Genomic DNA, 20,798 nt, shown 5'->3' on the forward strand with positions numbered 1-20,798 from the left:
CACGCGGCCTTGCGTGCTCGGGCCCAGGGCTGCCGTGCGCCTCACTCCCGGCCCAGGGGACAGGATCATCCCAGGGCACCGCCCGCGTACACAGGGGACTTACTGCATGCAGCACGTGACTCTTTGGGGTGCTTCCCTCCGACCCCCACAGGTGATGCTGAGAGGCTGGTGCACGAGGACGCCTGGCCCACCCCCAGGTGCTAGTAAGCAAGCAGTCCCAGAGGAGGTGACGGTACAGCGTAAACCGAGAGCTAACGAGAAGCAGCCGCTGCACCCGAGTGTGCAGGTCCAGAGGGAACCGTGTGTGCACAGGCTCCGAGGGAAGGAGCTCGGCCGGGTGGAAACCAGGCCGGCGGGGTCTGCAGCCCAGGCTGCAGCAGAGGGAGCCTATGGACGTGGGCCAGCCCGGGGCGGGGCTGGCCTCAGGTCTAGGTTCTGGAAGCTCCTGTGGAGGGAGCTTCCTGTGGGAGGGCCGTGGTGAAGCAGGAACGCTGCTGGGGACCTCCTGGGTGGAGATGGCAGGGTCCCTGGGGGAAGCCAGTCACACTCCGGGGAGTTTCGGAGAGGAGAGTTTCTCTGGGCAAGGAGAGCAGACCTGTTGGCACCATCGGGACGCTTATCCAGGAGGCCAGGGCCACCAAAGGCTGTGAGAGCCCCCGGGAGAGGGGGGAGGAGAAGCCAGCCGGCGAGCGACTACTGTCAACTACGCTCTCCCCACTCACTCGATGCCAGGCACGCCACCCCCCCCCCAAAGTCACAATGACGGCTCCCGTCCACAGATGTTGCTATGTGCCCCCCCGGGGTTAGGTCTACCCCAAGGTGAGATGCACCCACCTACTGCAGCGGGGCACTCGGGAGGGTGGAGGACCCCATCCCTGGGTGGGAACCCCCCTCCGGGAGGGGTGAGGGGGGGGGATCAGCTCACTGGGACAGGAAGGAGTGGTCCATACCCACCCCTACTCCCAACAGCAGGGAGGTCAGCGGCTTTGAAGGGGGTGCTCAGGGTATGCGGACTCGAGGCTGGGAGACCCAGCTGGCCAAGTCCTTCCAGACCTCTCTACACGGCAGGGCCTGGCAAGGGCTGCACGACAGACCCCTCTGCGTTTTCCAGTTGCTTTATTACAGGCGACAAAGATCGCCGGCCCAGTCGTGCAAAGGGAAAGACACCCGGCCCACCCACCACGATGCCTCCACCTTGTTAGGGGAAAAAAGACAAAAGTAAAAGAAAGGAAAAAAGGATCCAGGGTGCAGACGCCAGCGCCAGGGCCCTCAGTAGGTGAGCTGGTACACCGAGGCGTGGGCTTTGGACCCCGTGACAATCAGGCGGTTGTTGGGGGACACATCGCAGCACAGGATGGAAGTGGCCTCGGGCACCTGGGAAGGCGGGAGGCCAGGATGCGCTGAGGGGGCTCCCCGCCCCAACCCCCGCCCCAACCTCCCCATCAGTTCACGCTTGGGCCCCCCGCCCCGGGGCCTTTGCTTAAGGACCCTGCGCTCAGCACAGGAGCCGAGCATGGCCCCCGTGGCCCCTGCCATACCTGGAACACCAGGGTCCCCGCGGGCATGCCGTAGATGCCGAGCAGGTCGTCTGTGCCAACGCTCACCCACCACTGGCCTGGAAGCGGGGAGGGGACACCTGGCAGCTGAGGGCAGGGCCCCGCCCCCCTCACGGCCTGGGGGGAGCATCGCTGGGTGGCTTCTGCTGATGAGGGGCGCTGGGGGTGGGGGGGCCAGGAGGACTCCCCCGCCCGCTCCTGGCCGCTCACCGAGCGGGGAGAACTTGAGACCCAGGATGATGCCGTCCTTACACCCCACCATGTGCTTCTGGCCGCCTCGGGTGGGCTGCAGCCACTGCTGGCCGTTGGCTGTGCCCACCAGCACCCAGTCCTCCTGGGGGCTGGGGGACAGGCTCATGATCTGGGGAGCGGGCGGCAAGGAAGAGGCCCGTCAGGTCCTGGACCGGGAGGTGGACAGGGGCACAGGGACCCTGCGTGGGGGCGGACCGCCTGCCAGCTTCCTGGCTTCCGAGGCCCGACAGGCAACTTTGTACCTCTCAGGCTCAGTCTGCCCATCTGCAAAGTGGTTTGGTGCTCTCTACCTAAGGGATTATTAGCTATGCACGCCCGAAACAGTATGGAAGTGTCCCATGTCATTGGGGGCCCCGGGCAGCTGGGGGGTGGGGTGGGGTGGGGATGACATTTCTCACGACCCTAAGACTCCCAACACCAGAGACCTGGGGTCCCACTACCCCATTCCTGCAACATCCTCCACCTGCTTTAGTGCACGGCCCATCCCAGCTGCATACCTGAGACTCAAACTGGTATTCGAGGGGCTCTCTGGTGGTCCTCAGGTCCCAGCACCGCAGACAGGTGTCCAGACCCCCCGTCCAGATGTTCTGCTCTTTGACAGCAATGCTCTTGGCTCCAGGCGGGTGGCCCGGCAGGTCCCTGGCCAGAAGGGGTGTCAGGAGGGCATCAGGGCTCAGAATGAGCCGTGGGAATACCACGTGCTCCATCACACCCAGGTGACAGATGGGGAAACACTGGCCCATAAGAGCCACTACTGGGCTTGGAAAAAACCCCGCCAGAACCTGAAGTCTGGCCTTCAGCTCCCTGGGATGCAAACGTAAGCAGGCAGGGGCTTTCAGGATGAGCCCGCCCGCCCCGGGCCTCACCTGACAACGCTCTGGTCCCGCAGGTCCCAGATCCTGACCGTGCCGTCAGTGAAGCCGGCGAAGGCCAGGCTGTCCCTGGGGCTGGAGGCCAGGGCCTGGCAGGTGAGCCCCACGCAGGGCAGCTCCCGGCTCACGTGCAGGGAGGGCGCGGTCAGGTCCCACACGCTCACGCTGGCCAGGTTGTGGCCGCCCGTCAGCAGGGTCGTGCTGTCTGAGGACAGCAGGCAGGTGCGCAGGTAGGCCCGGCGGGTCTGCGGAGGCCGAGGGCGGAGGCCGGTGAACTTCCTCCGCCGCGGGAGCCCCTCCTGCTCCCACGAGCCAGCCCCTCCCTCACCTGAACACCCAGGTGGCTCTCAGGACACCTGTCCTCCAGCCCCTGGCCCACCAGGCTCCACACTTTGACGCCGCCCCGGCCGCAGGTGAAGGCGTGGCGCATGAAGCTGCTGACGGCCGTGGCCAGCACTGGCTCCCCGTGCCGGAGCGTCCGCATCTTCTGGGCTCGGTGGGGGAGGGCTGACTTCTTGGACTGCCAGGGCAAGGCGTCCGGTCTCCTCCACGTGTCCTCGAAGTCCTCAGGGTCCCAGAGTCTTGGGAGGGGAGGCCGTGGGGTCACCAGCTTACCTGTGAGCCTCTCTGCCCGGAGGGGGCACCCCCTGAGCCTGAAGAGCTTCATCTTTCAGATTTGGGGTTCCTTCTCAGGCCTTGTTTCCCCGACTACACTGGGCTTCCCCCAGGGGGCACCCATGCCCCTTCAAGTACTCTCCCTTCCATATAACCAAACATCACTCCCACTGGGAACGCGTTGCCTCATCCTAGCAAACTCCTACTGATCCGGCAAAATCCTAACCGTCATGCCCCTTCCCTCCAGGAAGCCTCCCTGTCCTTGTCGGGGCTCCCCCAGCCTCAGACCACAAGGTTGGGACTTCCACATGCAGCTCTAACACCCTCTTTCCACGGGAGTTCTTTCCCCAGATCCCTGGGACCCAGAGCCGGTTATGTGGGGAGGGACAGCCTGAGTGCAGCTGGAGCAGCACGTTTCTACCCAGACCCCTGAGCTCTGGGGACAAAGCACTGTCCACGGTGGTGGGGAAGGAGGAGACACCCGCACATTCAGTGGGATGGGGGTAGAGGAGAGGGGACAGCACGGAGACTCACATGGGCTTCAGGAATGGACAGGCTCTCCCAGCAGGCTCCTGTGGGGTCCAGGGTCCGCTGAGCCACGCCAGCTCCCCGCGCCCCTGTCCTCAGCCCTTGGGGAGCCTGCCACGTGGGATGGGGCCTCACCTGGGCCACGCGGGAGAACACGCCCTCAGCTCCGGTGCCCGGCTCTGCGCTCCCTTCCTGGGAGCCCTCGGGGGAGCTGGGGGGGCTGAGGGAGGCCGTGGGGGGGCTGGCAGCTGGGCAGAGACGAGGAGGGGTGAGTGGCAGGCGTGGGGTCCCCGGGGCCGGCTGCCCCCGGCGCCCCCCACGCTGGGATTACCCAGAGGGTCTTCAGTACGCAGTTCCAGTCCTGGGGGGTGTGGCCCTGGGTCCTGACTCTCCTGCCACGGGCATTGGGGGTGATCAGTTCCGACCAAATGACCTGCTCTGGGTCAGTTGTGGACCCAGAAGGCCTTGCGGAGGCCGACGTCGCGTAGACGAGACGCGTGAACAGGCCCCAAGTCCTGTGCGGGCGGAGCTGCAGGCTCGGGGCACAGTCCCGGGTCCTCTAAGGGCGTCCAGGGCTCCAGACGGGAGCCGTGGACCCGGATCCCAGCAGCCGGGAGCCCCCCCTCCGGGGACTGCGGGGTCACTCACCGGGCCCAGCGCTGGTTCTGTCCCTGTGCCAATGGAGGGGAAGCCGGTAGGAGGTTCAGTGGTGCTGCCCCCCATGCAGCCCCAGGCCGCCCCAGGCCCCCACCCCCCGGGGACACTCACGCCGGTGCCGTGGCTGGTCCCCCTCCTCGTGGGTCCCTGCAAAGACCTGCCACAGCTGCTCGGTCAGAACATCCTGCCAGAAGCGGGGTTCGGAGTCCCAGGAGGGCCGCCTGGGCCAGTGCGGCGACCCTGTGGCCGTGGTATCTGACAAGCGCGACCGAGGGGTCCCGGAGGATGGAGCAGCGGGGGCCCCGGGGCGCGGGGAAGCCTTGGGGCTCGCCGGCCCCCAGGAGCCCCGCTTGGCCTGCACACCCGAGGGGCCCTGGCTCACCTGGCGGCACAAGCACACATTGGTGAGGGCTGGGAGGACGTGCCCCGTGCTCCCAGCCGGTCCCCTCCCTCCCGAGGGCCCAGGCACCCACCTCCCCCGGCTGGAAGCCCGGAGGCCCGCTCCAGATCTCCATGGTCCGCAGGAAGCTTTCTGCCTAGGGGAGGGGGGGTGACACACGACACAGCCCAGCTAGGCCTTCCTTGGGCGGGGACGGCCTGGGCACAGATCTCGTCCTGCATGTGAAATGGGGACACGCTGCCTGCCTTGAGCATGTTTTGGGTGGATTCGTGAGAACACGGAGCCCTGCCCCCTACACAGAGCACGAAGCAACTTCCTGGCACCCAGGACTCAGCAGCTAACCCGAACCCTAACCTCTGGTCATCACAGAGGGGTACCGAGTCCGTCAGGTCTGGGTTCCTGTTCCAGCTGGTTTTCTTAGGTTGCTTGAAAACTAAAGCCTCAGGGACACCTGGGGGGCCCAGTGGTTGAGCGTCTGCCTTGGGCTCAGGGCGTGATCCTGGGGATCCCCGGATCGAGTCCTGCATCGGGCTCCCTGCAGGGAGCCTGCTTCTCCCTCTGCGTGTGTCTCTGCCTCTCTCTGTCTCTCACGAATAAATAAAATCTTAAAAAAAAAAAAAAGAAAAAAAAAGGTAAAGCCTCCACACCACCCTGCTTACAATGGCTTCGAGGAGCCAATTCCATTTGCGCGTCTGTCCCTCTGACAGGCGAACTAGCCAGGTGTTGGAAGGATACGAAGAAACCAGTGATTACCTCTTAGGGAGGGGGGTGGGCAACGGGACAAGAGGGGGCCCTGTGAAGGGTCATGTAACGTCACTCTGTGCTTAAGCATCAGGCCACGGGACTACCAGGAATTCCAAATTTAAGTGAACAGGTTCCCTGGGCCTGAAAGGGGCTGCGGGATCCAGGTTCCCTCCTCCCACTACCAGCAGGCACCCATCTGCCTGTCCTTTTAGGATACGGGCTCCCTCCTCTGCCACAGCTACGAGCTGTGCCCGGAGCCCCTCCTGCCCTGCACGGCAGCTACCAGCCACAGAAAGTTAAGTCCCACTAAATTTGGAGGCGGGGGGGCGCCCAGTGGCTCAGCCTGTGAAGTGTCTGCCTTCAGCTCAGGTCATGACCCCCAGGGTCCTGGGATGGAGCCCCAAGTCGGGCTCCCTGCTCAGCGGGGACTCTGCTTCTCCCTCTCCCTCTGCTCATGCTCTTTCTCAAATAAATAAGAAAGAAAATCTTAAATAAGATAAAAACGCAGTTTCTCCAGCCCCACTCAAGTGCTCAACAGCCACGTCGGGCTGGTGGCTACGGATGTGGGTGGCCCAGGTACCCAGAGGAGGGGTCCCTGGCAGGTACCCGGCGAGGCTGGAGCCTCTTGGCCAGTGCTCCTAAGAATTCAGAACGGGGACACCCATCTCCTTGGCCTGATAAAGAGCTCCCTGGGAACGTGCGTGTGCAGCTATATTTAGCGATCCCCGAGCGTCCTGGCCCTGACGGATGCAGTAGCTGCTGGCTTCACGCGGCTGCCGAGCCCCTGAAACGTGGCTGGGGCCACTTGTTTACGGTCAACTTCAGTTTAAACAACCACACGTGCCCCGTGGCTACCGGAGAAGCCAGCGCAGGTCTGGTCTTGGTCTACGGCACCCCAAAAAAGCGACGTCCCTGGGCCTCGTCGATGCACGCCCCTCCGTGGCAGACTCCTAGTGGCTCCCCACACTTGCCTGGCCCCGGGCGAACTCCCCGATCCTGGGAAAACATGTGCTTCACCAGAGAGAATGACTAGGGCGACGCGGTCGGTCCTGTCTCACGGCAGCTCCCGGCATTCCCAGTTTGCAGACGAGAAAACAGAGGCCCCGGGAAGCAAAGCCAATTTCCCAAGTCGGGAGGAATGGGGGGGAGGGGGGCCGGGCGGCGTCAACCTGCTTCCAGGGGCAGCCTGGTCTGGCGCGGGCAGGCGGGCAGGCGGGCAGGACGGCGAGGGAGGGGCCGGGCAGGCAGCAGGAGCAGGGACCCCTCTCTGAGCCCCCGTCCCCGTCCCCGGCTGGGCTGGTCCCCGGCTGCCTCTGGCGGGCGGTGATGGTTCCCCAGCTGGGCCTCCCTCCCGCCGCACAGGCCCAGGGGAGCCTTCCCCAGCTCGCCCTGGCTCGTTAATGCGCAATTTACTGGCACTTGAATGCACTCAGCGTGAAAAGCGCTGCTCCCCCCTGCCGGCTAGGCCCTCCCCGGGGAGCAGGGGGGGCTGCGGGGACACAGGGGCCTCTCTGGGCTCCTGGCTTCAACAGCAGCTACTTGGGGTCCTGTCCCCTCACATCCTGACGCTCAGCAAGTGCTGTCGGGATCATCCACATCCTGATCCCTTACTGCCAAAGCCTCTCAGCGCCCAGCAGCTCACCCATCCTCCAGGGGCCATGAGCCCGAGTCAGGTGCCCCCCCTTGCCCACAGCCCTGTGGGGCTCCCATGATGCTCCTGAGCACCTGCCCTGTCCCCTCCTTGTCTTCCTCTCCTCACGCTGCTCCGGCCACAGGGCCTCCTCTGTTCTCCAACACACTGGGCGGCAGTGGCGCTGTCTTACCCCAGGACCTTTGCATGGGCCGCGCCCTCTATTCCACTCCTCCCATCCCAGACCTCTCTGGTAGTCTTCAAGTTTGCTCAGATGTCACCTCCTCAGCAAGACTTTCCCACCCCTGCCCCTTCCCTCGAGTCCCCCTAGGGCCGCTCTAATCCGTCCTGCACCTTGTCCAGCCCTCACCATCTGACACTCCTGTTTACCAAGCTCCCGCCACCCCAAGGGCAGAAGTTTGTCTGTGTCCTTCTCTGCAATTTCCCTGGTGCCTACAACAGCACTTGGCAAGAAGGTGATGGATAAATATCTGTTGAATGAATAACCGTGTTCTGGTTGCTTCCTGCCCCCCCGGCCCCCGTCACTCTGGATCCGTCCCTCCCTGCTCCCCACACTGCCCACCCCAGGCCCTGCTAAGTTGCAGACACGGTCCTGGCCTCCTGCCAGTCACATCTGGCACAGGCGGAAAGTCCTGCCAGCACCCAGGAGACAGGGGCCAGGTGGCGGGAGGGCGGGCGGGAGTGGAGGACGTGCTTCAGCTTGGGCCGGCGCCCTGTGCGGGGAGCTGGGCCCACCCCCGCCCCCGCTCACGTGTGATCCAGGCCCTCGAGAACTCGCAGACACACGGAAGACCGTAATCCGGGTGTGCCTGGCACGGAACAGGCCCTTCAGAGCGGAAGCAGCTGACCTGCAACGTGCTGGGAAGGCCCCTGGCCTCATGGGAGCCACGCAGGGACCGGGGAAGCAGGCCAGGAGGGAAGAGCCTCGAGGATGAGGATGGACGGATGGACAGAAATGCACGGGGAAGGGGAAGGGGAAGGGGAAGGGGAAGGGGAAGGGGAAGGGGAAGGGGAAGGGGAAGGGGAAGGGGAAGAGGTGTGTGCGCGTGCATGTGCACGTGCGCATGGCAGGGAGAGATCCATCCACCGATCCCCGCGCCCTCTCTGCCCACAGCCCGCCAGGGCTCCCACCTCTTTTGTGGAAAACCCCAGACATTCCCTGCAGTCCTGACAACTGTCACCGCGCTCCTCGCCCCCCCTCCCCCCACCTTTCAGGGAGGACCAGCCATACCTCCAGCTCCTGGTTACTCACCTGCCGGTGATGTTCCTGGAGATCCTGCCGTACCTTCTGGAGCTGCAAGGAACAGCAAGGATTGCACCCGGAGGTGGCTGTCGCAAGTGGACGAGAGCAAGGAGTCGAATGGCGAGCATGCTTCTCCCTAACTGTGCGTCTCCGCAAAGCTGCTCTACCTCTCTGGTCACTACACTCATCAAAAAGGAGGTGACCTACCACATGGAGTGGAAGCGAATCAAGGAGACCCTCAGATTTCATTCTCCACGTGAAGTACAAAGACCCCACAGCCACAAGGCCCTGCACACCTGCTCCCCGCCCCTCCCCTCCACCTTCTGCTCCAGCCACACTGGCCTCCTTGCCCATTCCTCCAACAGACTAAGGCCAGTCCTGCCCCAGGGCCTTTGCACAGGCTGTGCGCCTCTGCTCGGAATCCCCTTCCCCACTCTCTCTGGGATGGCAGGACCTCCTTATCTTCCACATCTCCCTGTGAACACCACTTCTTCCAAGAAGCCCTTCCTGACTAGCTTAGCTCAGTATCTGTATCACTCCATCCCATTATCTTCTGTTTCCTTTATAGTGGTTACGATTTGTGATCTGCTTTCTTATCTCTCTCCTCGCCCTGGGGGTGCCCTGTCCAAGGAGCTAGCCACTAGTCAAGTGTGGCTATTTAAATTTAATCAAGTTAAAAATTCAGTTCCTGGGGCACCTGGGGAGCTTAGTCAGTTAAGCATCTGCCTTCGGCTCAGGTCATGATCTCAGGGTCTGGCTTCTCCCTCTCACCTCTGCTTGTGCTCTCTTTCCCTTGCTCTTTCTCGAATAAATAAGTAAAATCTTAAAAAAAAAAAAAGTCAGTCTTTACAAGTTCTCAACAGCCACAAGCAGCCAGTGGGTGTCATATTGGGTACTGTTGGTATAGAACATTCCCATCGTTGCGGAAGGTTCTAGAAGACCAGCACCACACCAGCGCATATACTCCTCATGAGCAGGGGCTCCCGTTACCTATCCCTCAATGATGAGTGGCCAAAGAAACCCTTCCTTTAAATATGGAATGTCTAACTTTGGCAGCGAGGTGTGCACACATGAGGAAAAACGCTCCTGGAGAAGCTGGCCTGCACGGGTGACCTTGCTCGCCCCAAGGAAGCAGAAGCAAGTGGAGGAGACCGTGTCCCCAAGCCCGGCTCCTGGGGGCTGCCCGGGGTGGCTCACCGTGTGGTACATGCTGTCCACCTGCGCTGCCAGGTGAGGGGATAACCTGTGGGGGGGGGGGGGGGAAGCAACCGAAGAAGAGCCCTCAAGACCCCTCCGCAGAACTAGAGCCAGAACTGCCCCACCCAGGCCTGGCCCCTGCGCACCCCCCTCCAAGGAGCCACCCCAAGGCGGCATCAGAGATGCCGTTTCCCTGCAATGTTTTTAAACCTATAATCGGTGCAAAAAAATTCATGCTAAACAACACAAGGACAACCAGAAAATTCAAATGAAGGCCCGGATTGGTAATGGTGCTTCTTTCCTTTTGCTTCAGGCTCCAATAAGGCTCTTTGTTACCAAGTTCCGTCATTTGGACCAAGGGCTGCTGGGCCACCCAGAGACCAGGTGGGAGTCTCTCCCCCTCCACGTGGGCCCCTGAGAGCCACCCTCACCTGGGGAACTGCTCTCGGAGCTGACCCAGGACACTGTGGTAGTTCAGTTCAGGAGCCTGGGAAGGTCAGAGGAGGCTGTATAGATGAACCCCCGCCTCCCGCTCTCCCACCCTCAGGCCACATTTCCAATCAGCCCCCCAGAGGGTGGGCTGGGACCCGCCTAAAACCTGCAGGGAGGGGCACCTGGGGGGCTCAGTCAGGAGAGCATCGTGATCTCGGGATCCAGCCCCACGTGGGCTCCCTGCTCAGCGGGGAGTCAGCTTCTCTCTCTGCCCCTCCTCCCACTTGTGCTCTCTGCTCTCTTTCAAATAAATAAAATCGTAAAAAGCAAAAACCCAAACCTGAAGGGAATTTGCTTTCTCTGGTTACTTAAGTCCCCACGGAGTTTCTCCCGTTTTGCCTCTTGGCCTAAAGTCTCAAATACAGACTCTCTGGAGAGCCCTCGAGAGAGAAAGGTCGCCCACCCCGGCCTCAACTACTGTAAAGGGTCCTCTCTGGAGGAGGAGGGGCTTCTGTTCCTAAAGTATTAACCAGAGACGACATAGGCATGTGTTTGATCACCTGCGTGATGAGAAGCAGGTTCAATTTAAAAAGAAAGTGGCCTGGCACCTGTCAGCAGGTATGATGGGCCAGCGGCCCCAGCCAAAGGCCTGGCCACCCGCCCGTGTCCCTCCCTCAGGAGCAGGAGAGTGAGGTCTGAGCTGAGCCCCCTTCCCTCGCAGTTAATATTCTCCTCACCAAAGTTCCTGGGGGCCTCCTCATCCTTGGAGGGTGCTGCTGGCGGCTGAGACGGTCCCAAGACGTCATCTTCGGGCAGTAGCCAAAGGACTTTAGCCTGGAACTCCCAAGGAGAGATGGCAGGTCCCTGAGGGCAGAAGGCCGGGCAGCCAGGGGCAGAACCGACCCCACCCCACCCCTGGCCTCCCCTGCAGGCCCCAGGCCTGGATCCCAAGCCCCCTCCCTGATTTCCGGCCCCCCACTGCATGCCCTATACCCTTTGTTCATTTGTCAAACTCTGCTGCCTCCACCAGCCCCAACTCATAGGAGCGTCATTCCAGGAGGTGGACGTTGACGGTGCCAAACACTTACACTCCCTGCCAGGAGCTGTCACCGCTCGGGACCCCGGGGAAGGACGCTAAAACTCAGCCTCAGTGTTGAGACAACTTCCCAGAGCCTGGGTAAACATCATTGGGAAAGGGTTTTGAGGGATGAGTAAGAGTCGGCCAGGTGAACTAGGAGGGATTTCTCAGACAGGAGGAAAGAGACCTCTCTCCACCCCAGGCACTCCTCCGGCCCTAAGCCCCTTCTTTGCTTGGCTTCTGGCCCTCAGCGGCGTCCGGGCTTCCTCCCCGGGCCCGAGGGCGCGGAGGTCCTCCCGGAGGCCCGCCCGCCTACTCCCCCCTCCCCCGCCAGGATAGAGGCCCAGTACCCCGGGACGAAACTGCGGGGGGTCAACCAAGTTCAGGCCCGGAGAGAACGCCCCTCCGCGTCTCCCCTCCTCCCGGGGCCCTTTGACCCGGCCCGCCCCGCCCCGGCCCCGCCCCGGCCCGCCCAGGCCCCGCCCCCGCCCGCCCCGGCCCCGCCCCGCCCGCCGCCACCTGCACCACGAGGACGATCAATGAAGGAGCAGCCGCTGCACGTGGGCTCGGACTCCGCGGGCGGCCGCTGCAGGCTCTGGCCAATCGCGAGGCCGCCTGCCCACGTGGGCCGCGGCCGCTCGCGCTGATTGGTCGGCTCCCCCCAGCCGCCGGCCCGGCTGTCAATCAGCGGTCCCGGCGCCTCGGCTTAACCCTTGCGCTACAGCTGTGGGGAAGGGCGGCGTGCAGAGCCGCGGGCGGTTTGGGGTCCCGGCGGGGGCGAGGATATTTAAGGAGGGCGTGGGGCTTGGGGTCACAGGGCGCAACCCCGGAAGGGGCTGGGCGGTGTGAGGTTGCATTGTTTGGTGAAAAGCCTGATCAGTTTTGGCGACGCCCCGGAGTGGTTTAGGGTGAGAGGTGGTGCTGGGAGAGGGGACCCGAATCCTTCCCCTTCATCCCAATTCCCGGATAGGGGCTGATAACATTTTCCTCGATATGAATGACGGGCAGTGCAAGCGAAGCTTCAAGCCCCCTTAATGGGGAAAACAGCTCCCCTTCATCCAGCACCCAGTCCTGGGCTCTGAATTTTTGTCGTGAATTTTTCCCAACTGTTCCCCAAGCCCAGGATCTGAGAACCAAAAGCAGGGGCTGCAGAGGCCTTGAAACTGGTACAACTTTTCCAGCTTCAAGGCCAGGGTAGGAAGGGGTGGTGGTGGGCATTCCAGGCCTGGGATGATAGAAAGATAAGGGATGAGGGCGGTAGGGGGATGTCTAGGGATTCTAGAGTTGTTCTCTGGCCCGGTTTGCAATGCTTACTGGAGGTGTGCTGTGGTCCTGCCCACCCCAGGACCTTTGCACTAACCATTTCCTCCTCCACGGGGACTAGTCTCCCCCTGACAGTCATGACCGTGCTCCCTCCTTGAGCAGTCTACCCCGAGGTCACCACCTCCCCAGGTCTCCCCTCACATCTCTTTTAAAAATGAACTTCCAACACCACCCCCACCCTCCCTTTATTTCATTTTTCTCCAAACGTGGTTTGAGTTGGCACTAATCTCGTGGTAATCTCAGTGGCTGTAAGTCCTGCTGTGTTCAAAATTCAGGTAACTGCTGATGGGATTCTCAGACATTCTCGCACGGGCCACGGGGCGCCCGCCTGCCCCTGCCCGGGTGGGTATGCTGGCTTGGGATCCAGGGGAGTGCGAGAACACTCAGCTGGCCCCTCTTCTGTGCTTTGTCTGGGGTAGGGGCACCCTGGGGTTCAGATCTCGGGATGCACAGTCCCCCCTGGAGGTTGTAATGTAAACACACAACTTGGGTTTTGTGGCTGGCGTATGGAGGGGAAGTGAGGGCTGCCATGTGTGAGCCGCAAAAAAGGTTTTCGCCCATGATCCCTCCACTGGCCCTTAATTGAAGTGTATTTTATTTATGGGCCAGCCTGCTAATTGCCTCCTTCTGTGCACTTGGCTCTCCTCCTCTCGCGGTTGCTGGGCACACCAGTTTATCCGAGGCTGTCTGTCTCACACGGGATCCACTGGGTACCTGTGGCTATTTAAATTAAAACAAATTAAAATTAAATAGAATTAAAAACTCAGTTCCTTAGGCTCACTGTCCCCATGTCAATCGCTCAGTAGCCACACAAGGCTGGGGATGACCATCCACCCCAGGGCAGTGAGAATCTTGAACATTCCCAGCCTGGCTGAAAGTTCCAGGGGACGGCACAGATCTGAGGCCTGTGAAGAGGAAATATCCCTAGGTCCACATCGAGGTCAGAGAGGTCAGAAGCGTCACCCCCCTGGAGGTTGTTTTACTTTCTTCTGCTGAAGCCCCACCTGCAGGTGGGGTGGCAGCTGGGTCGGCTGGCCTGCGCTCACCCCTTCCTGCCTCCCACTGGCCCCCACGTAACCCGTAACCCGGGCTGGCCCCCAGGGATGCAGCCTGCCTCGAGCCCTCTGGAAGAGCCGAGAGCACAGTAGAGAGGAGGGCAGGCAGCAAAGATGTGCTTCTTGGCTTTTGAGTTGTTGCGGTCGGTAGACTTGGAAGCCCAAGGTCTGGAAGAAAGATTGACAGAGAAGGGGTTTGCATTTCCAAAGCTCTGCAATTCCTGGCTTGCCCTGGCTGACCCAGGCTCCCAGAGGCTCAGGGTTACTGGGGTTGGGCGTAGGCCCAGACGGAAGGCTCGAGGGAAAGCCCAGGCTGCAGAGGGGGGCTATGGAGTGACCACAGGGAGGTGGTGGCAGGTTCCGGTCCCCCCCAGGACATCCCAGTGGCCCCTGTGGGCAAGTGACTATAGCCAAGTGACCCGAGGTAAAGGAGCAGCTGCAGAGCCCCCGCAGGTAGAAGGAAGGACCCTGGTGTCCGGTCAACAGATGAATAATCAAGAGGCGGAAGGACAGACACCCTCCAAAGACGGTGGCCGGTGGCCGGGCTGGGTGAGACTCAGGGGCAGGATGCCTCTGGGCTGCCACACTCTCCGATGCCACAGGAATGCCCTTGAACTTGGACCTAGCCCCAGGAAAAGTGAATTGATTGAATTACCCAGAATTGATTGAAGTTTGCCTTCTGCCATCTGGTGGATGCAGGCTCGAATTCACTTCCGGGGCTGCTGCAGCCAATGACCGCGAACCTGGTGGCTTCGAACAACAGCCGTCTACTCTGTTCTGTTCTGGCGTCTGAAATCCAGGTGTCAGCGGGGCTGTGCACCCTCGGGAGGCTCTCAGGGAGGATCCCCCCGTCCTTCCTGTTTCCGCGGTGGCCACTGATCCTTGGTGTCCCTAGGCCAGTAGACACATCCCTCCAATCTTTGTGTCTGTCCTCACATGGGGTTCTCCCTCCTCGTGACTGTGTCCAAATTCTCCTCTTCTTTTTATTCATTTAAGATTTCATTTTTTTATTTATTCATGAAACACACAGAGAGAGGCAGAGGGAGAAGCAGGCCCCCTGCGGGGAACCCGATGCAGGACTCGATCCCAGGACCCCGGGATCATGTCCTGAGCCGAAGGCAGATGCTCAACCGCTAAGCCACCCAGACACCCCCAAATTTCTCTCTTCTTTTTTTTTTTTTTTTAATTTCTCTCTTAAAGGACACCAGTCGTGGGATCTAGGGCCGCCCTGCTCCAATGATATCATCTTAACTAATCACACCTGAAATCATTCCCAGCTATTGGGAGGTTAGGACTCAAAGGGATTGTTTTGAAGGGCATCATTCTACTCCCCACGGGCTCAAAGGGGGCGTTAAGTAGCTATAACCCACCATGAATCCAGAAAGGTTAACTGACCCCTCCGGGGCCATGGAACTAGGAAGGGGTGAGGCCCGGACTTGAACCCTGGCTCAAGGGGGAAGTATCCTCGTAACTCTGACACCATAAGGCCTACGTCTCAATTAGGCTCCTGCCATTGAACTGCCCACGTTGCGGCTTTAGGCTGAACCACCCATGGCCCCGAGCTTGGGGCAAGGTGCACCCATTCCAGGAGTGGATTTCGGGATCTCCGGGACCTGGTTCTCACTTCTAAAGAAATCCAGGTGCATGAGCTAGCTACTGCTTCATAACAAATTGTCCCCGGAGTTAGTGACTTCAACGAGAAGCGTTTGTCATCTCATGCAGGTTCTGGTGCTCAGGAATCTGGGGGCGGCTTTGCCGGAGCACGTCTGGGGGGCTGATGAGCAGCTTCTCTCCCCCCCTTCCCAGCAAACATGCTCTGCCATCCAGAAGTTCATTAAAAAATCTCAACGAGGGGATCCCTGGGTGGCGCAGCGGTTTAGCGCCTGCCTTTGGCCCAGGGCGCGATCCTGGAGACCTGGGATCGAGTCCCACATTGGGCTCCCGGTGCATGGAGCCTGCTTCTCCCTCTGCCTATGTCTCTGCCTCTCTCTCTCTCTCTGACTATCATAAATAAATAAAAAATTAAAAAAAAATCTCAGTGAGGTCCTGTCACTGTCTCCCGTGTCCCTGGGCCGACTCACCACCCGGTGCTTTGTTGTTCTAAGTTCCTCTGTCGTGTGTGCACGTAGCCAGAAGGACAGCTGGGTGGGTGACACCTGCATCCACCCATGGGCCTCTTTCGTGTTTATTTTCCCCAGATGTCTGTGTCCTATTTGTAGGGTCCCAAGTGGCTTCGCCCTCCCTGGGACCCGGCACAGTTCTGACACGCTTCCCTCTCTGTGCGGTGGGACACGCTGTGGTCCCAGGTCATCATCTGCCCACCCCCCAGCCGTAGACCTTGTCACATGCATCCCAAAGTATACATTCATCCCAATTTACACTTCACCCCAAAAGGAGCCTTCCTGTGGGACTTGGGGAAGACCCGGGACGTGGAGGAGGGCCTGGTACCAGTGCTTCTGTTACAGAGAGACTCGCCCATCCAGCTGGCTGGTCTGCATTTAGGACCAAGAGTGACCACGGTGGGTTCACGGGGGCACTGGGCGGCTGCAGGCTTCCAGCAGGTTCCCAGGTGGCCCACGAATCCCGTGAGACCCCCAGGCAGGGAGAGGCTGCAGACCCCTCCTGAGGGTCGGGCAACTGCCTCCCGGGTGGGAGGAGGGGAGGGTGGATCTCCAGGAGACCCACCCGGGCCTGGCGGGGGTTGAACTTGTGGTCTCTGGCGCCCCGTGCTGGCCAAACGTCTTGTGACAGCGCGGTCGCAGGCCTCCCCACCGGGTCCCCACCGGGTCCCCACCGGGTCCCCACCGGGTTCAAGCTCCGCTGTTGCAGGGTCTTCAGTAAACTTGTACGGTTGCACGACCGTCACCGCGGCCACCTCGGAAGCGTCCTCCCTCCCATCCCTAGCTTTCTCGCTGGGAGGAAGTATCGCCTTTTCTGGAAACATTATATAAATGTGCTTATAAATATGTGTCTGTTTGTGTCTGGCTTCGTTCACCGAACGTGATTTTTTAAGATGCATCCATGTGGGGTTTCTTGCATTTGCTGCCGACGAGTGTTTCCTTGTGTGTCCGGGCCTGGTTTGTTTCTCCAGGGCCCGCGGTGGGTGTTTGGTTGTTTCCAGCTTGGGTGGCCACGTGCGGCCGCTGTGAGCACCCATGAACAGGTGTGGGTGTGGGTGTGGGTGTGTGTGTGTGTGTGTGTGCGCGCGCGCGTGCGCGCGGCAATTTGCGCTCATCTCTCTCACGTGGAAGCCTCTGCGTTGAACCGGGAGGAGGTACGGTGCGATCACGGGTCTAATTTTCCCGGAGCTTCCAGGCCTTTCCCCGGAGCGGCGGGGGCACCGGCTCGCTCTCCCACCAGCTCTGTGTGGGGCCCCGGCTGCTCCCTCATACTCGCGGTGGGAAAGCTTCTAAATGGGGGGATTCCCGGTGGCAGGCACTTCTCCCTTCTCCGAAGGGTCCTCGGAGCCTGCATGGCAGCCCCGGAGTCACATGGAGTCACATGGGTCTGGGATGGCCAAGCGCTGCGGTGCTGGGTGGGGACCTGTCCCTCCAGTCTGTCTCTCTGTTTATCCATCTTTCTTTCTTTCTTTTTTTTTTTTTTTAAAGATTTTATTTATTTATTCATGAGAGACACACACAGAGGCAGAGACACAGGCAGAGGGAGAAGCAGGCTCCCTATGGGGAGCCTGATGTGGGACTCGATCCCAGGACCCCGGGGTCACGCCCTGAGCCAAAGGCAGGTGCTCAACCGATGAGCCCCCCAGGTGCCCCCCAGGCAACGGTTCTCAAACTGGTAGGGACCCGAATCCCTGGATGGGGGGTTGTTGAATCACAGATCACTGCGGCCCGACACAGCAGGTCTGCGGAGGGGCCCAAGCAGCTCCCGGGTGGCGCAGATGCAGCCGGTGCGGAGACCCTGGAGAAGCTTCTCTCCACGGCTCGGCAGTGGGGGCGCAGGGCTCAGATCCATCACTCCAAACCCCGTCTCCCCGTCCGCTTCCCTTTGTGACCGTCCTGCTGGGCTCATGGACCCCGGGCACTGCCGTTACCACGACCTGTAAATACCGCTGTCGTTTGAGCCCTGCGGTCCACGTGGCCATCGAAATGTGCTCGCGGAACCCAGTACCTGGGTGTCTAATTTTCTTTGAATTAAATTAATTAAAATGTGAATTTATAAAATGACCTTTGGTTAGGGCGAGTAAAGCGTCCCGGTGTGCCTGGCAGGACGTGCGGGGCTAAAACCCGGCCGGTGCCGGGCTCACGGGGACGAGGTGGTCACCACAAACGTATAGGAAAATGTTTCTTTTTGGGACAATTTGGGTATGCAAATCTAATTGTCTGACGGTTGATTTCACGAAATCTAAATGCAGATCAAAGATTTGCAATGACAATTAAGTGTCTGAGTTGAGTGTGTAATGCACTTGGGATTTCGAAGACTTTGTACCAAAAAGAAAAAGGGTAAAATGCTCATGAATATTTTTCATACTGATTGCATTTGAAAGGATACTATTTCAGACAAATTGGGTTAAATATACTGTTAAAGTTAATTTTACTTTTTCTTCTTTTTTAAAAGACGTGTCTAGGAAAAAAAAATTTTTTAAAGATTTTATTTATTCATTTTAGGGATCAAGGGAGAGAGAGAGAGGGAGAGCCTGAGCAGGGGGAGGAACAGCGGGGGGAGCAGAGGGAGGAGCAGAGGGAGGAGCAGCGGGAGGAGCAGAGGGAGAGGCACAAGCAGACCGGTGCTGAGCACAGAGCCCACGCGGAGCTCGATCCCAGAACCCTGAGATCACGACCTGAGCTGAAATCAAGAGCCGGACACTGAACTGACTGCACCACCCAGGCACCCCTAGAAAATTTTAAGTTGCATATGTAGCTCACAACGTCTTTTCCTTGGATGGTGGTGTTTGCAGCCTCCTCCTCCTCTGTTTTGCTCATGATTTTGTTTAGTAAGAAACTTATGAGCTATATTCCCATAGCGACCAACCTATTTAGTGTAGAATTCAGTATTTTTTTTAGTATATTCACACGGTTGTGCAACCATTGCATTATCTAATTCCAGAACATTCCATTACCCTAGAAAGCAACCCCATCCCCATCAGCAGTCACCCCCATCCCAGCCCCCAGCCCCCACGGGCCCCCTTCCTGTCTGTGGACAAGCCCGTCCTGGACGTGTCACACACGTGGACTCACACCTGTGGGGCCTCCTGTGTCGTGGGCTCGGAGTCCATCCCTGGGGCGGCATGTGTGGGCCCCTCGCTCCTGTTGCCAGCCTAGTGATGCTCCCATGGGTGGTGGACATGCTGTGTGTGTCTGTTCACCACTTGGCGGACACTCGGGGTGTTCATTTTAGCATTTAGTTGCCTTTTTCTTTCTTTTTCCCTCTCCTTACAATATATCCTTTAATTTATTTTATTTTATTTATTTTTATTTTTTTTAAGATTTTATTTATGTATACCAGAGAGAGAAAGAGAGGCAGAGACACAGGCAGCGGGAGAAGCAAGCTCCATGCTGGGAGCCTGATGTGGGACTCGATCCTGGGACTTCAGGATCACACCCTGGGCCAAAGGCAGGTGCCAAACCGCTGAGCCACCCAAGGATCCCCTATCCTTTTTTTTTTTTAGACTTTATTTTATTTTTTATTCATGAGAGACAGAGAGAGGCAGAGACACAGGCAGAGGGAGAGGCAGGCTCCCTGCGGGGACCCCGATGTGGGACCTGATCCCGGGACCCCAGGTCATGCCCTGAGCCAGAGGCAGACGCTCCACCGCTGAGCCACCCAGGTGCCCTCTCCTTACAATATATTCTTTTTTTTTTTAATTTTTATTTATTTATGATAGTCACACAGAGAGAGAGAGAAGCAGAGACACAGGCAGAGGGAGAAGCAGGCTCCATGCACCGGGAGCCCGACGTGGGATTCGATCCTGGGTCTCCAGGATCACGCCCCGGGCCAAAGGCAGGCGCTAAACCGCTGCGCCACCCAGGGATCCCGTATTCTTAATAAGCAGCTGGACAATCCTTTAAACATTGAGTGGAATCCTGTCCTCCCCTGCCCAATCTCCTCCCAAGGCTCTCACTCCCATTCAGAGCTGAATGGCCCTGCAGGGTCTTTACCACCCTTCTGATTAATCCCGATGACAGGCCCTTCACTCCAGCCACACAGATCTTCCTGCTCTTCCTCACCGGCTACCACAGGACCTTTGCACGGGCTGTCTGCCCATCTGGAACACTCTTCTCCTTGACAGCTCTGACTCACTTCCTCTAATACTTCCGATCGTAGCTCAGTGTCACCTCCTCGGGGTGGCCTCTCCCGACCTCCACCTACATTAAACCACACACTACGTCTGCCCAGGGCGCCTTCTATTCTCCTTATCTTGTTTTCTTTTATTTTCACACCCATTTCACCAGTGGACCACAGTATATTAATTTGGAAACTAGGAGGCAAGAATCATTGGAAGCCGTTATGGTGGATGCTTCTTGCCTGAAGCAGCTTTTGCTCTTGCTTTGTACCCCGATCGCTTCCTCGCGTTTGCCAGTGGGCCCTTGGTATTCAGCTGTAAGTGACAGCCTTCCCTTGTCCCCCGCGAGTCTATTTACTCTTGGTGTGGATGCACAGTCCCATTTTTTTTAATGGCTTATAATGCATCATTCTCCTTAATTATTTTGATGGTCCCATTGTCTAAGACTTGGCCCCCTTTCAAGCTGGCTTCTGTGCTTTTGTGACATGCCCCATCATTCTTTTGAGTGCCTCCTGGCTTTCAGGCAGAACTGGATGGTCCAGGCTCTTGTTCCTCTCCTGTCCCCAGCCCTGGGATCATCTTTGTAAATAGGCAGATTTCTGAGCTTCAGCCCAGCAGGTGTGGGAGCGGAAATTAGGGATTCTTGGGACAGTGAGCATCTTTTTAAATAGCTTCCTGGTGGGGTGGGGTGGCCTGAGAGCTAGGAGGGAGGTGGGGGTGTGAATACACAAGGGTATTAGAGGAGGTCCTGGGGATGTCACAAGTGTTCTGTATCTTGGCCGTGGCTACATGAAGCCACCCCAAGTGAAAGGGACCCTCTGCCTGAGATGGATGGACTGTATCAATGTCATACCCTGCTTATGACCTTCAACTCTACTTTTGCAAAATGTTATCAGTAGAGAAAAAGTGAACACATGTGGACGGGATCTCTCTGTACCAGTTCAGGTGAATGGG

At 59.2% G+C, this 20,798-nt stretch overlaps 1 protein-coding gene across 10 annotated transcripts; it reads right to left on the minus strand.

Annotated features, from left to right (window-relative positions):
• Window positions 1–1,099: 1,099 nt before the first annotated feature.
• Window positions 1,100–11,780, minus strand: TLE6 (TLE family member 6, subcortical maternal complex member). 10 transcript variants are annotated; one of them, XM_077860558.1, is made up of 18 exons: window positions 11,745–11,780; window positions 11,236–11,320; window positions 10,885–10,981; window positions 10,147–10,202; window positions 9,716–9,761; window positions 8,528–8,569; window positions 4,954–5,016; window positions 4,592–4,862; window positions 4,472–4,494; window positions 4,155–4,215; window positions 3,959–4,071; window positions 3,830–3,867; window positions 3,009–3,261; window positions 2,675–2,925; window positions 2,306–2,447; window positions 1,767–1,917; window positions 1,539–1,615; window positions 1,100–1,374 (listed from the first exon to the last, which is right to left on the minus strand). In XM_077860558.1, exons 3-18 carry the CDS (start codon window positions 10,951–10,953, stop codon window positions 1,270–1,272), a joined length of 1,761 nt encoding a protein of 586 aa, XP_077716684.1. In that variant the 5' UTR covers window positions 10,954–10,981; window positions 11,236–11,320; window positions 11,745–11,780; the 3' UTR covers window positions 1,100–1,269. The 10 variants fall into 10 exon arrangements, 9 of the variants coding, with proteins under 9 accessions (XP_077716684.1, XP_077716682.1, XP_077716685.1 ...); XM_077860556.1 differs by lacking the exon at window positions 11,745–11,780 and adding an exon at window positions 11,576–11,684; XM_077860559.1 differs by lacking the exon at window positions 11,745–11,780 and adding an exon at window positions 11,576–11,684 and having other exon boundaries at window positions 10,885–10,987.
• Window positions 11,781–20,798: the final 9,018 nt, after the last annotated feature.

This window comes from Canis aureus, chromosome 19 (genome assembly GCF_053574225.1).
Source record: "Canis aureus isolate CA01 chromosome 19, VMU_Caureus_v.1.0, whole genome shotgun sequence".
Classification (NCBI taxonomy): Eukaryota; Metazoa; Chordata; class Mammalia; order Carnivora; family Canidae; genus Canis; species Canis aureus.

What these genes read in the sequence shown, in the direction of transcription:
- TLE6 (XM_077860558.1), bottom strand. Translation starts at nt 10,953, where the DNA reads ATGACGTCTTGGGACCGTCTCAGCCGCCAGCAGCACCCTCCAAGGATG. An exon ending in TCTCAAGTTCTCCCCGCTCG is followed by an intron (nt 1,616 to 1,766) that starts GTGAGCGGCCAG and finishes CCCCGCTTCCAG; the next exon opens with GCCAGTGGTGGGTGAGCGTT. An exon ending in CGGGGACCCTGGTGTTCCAG is followed by an intron (nt 1,375 to 1,538) that starts GTATGGCAGGGG and finishes CCGCCTTCCCAG; the next exon opens with GTGCCCGAGGCCACTTCCAT.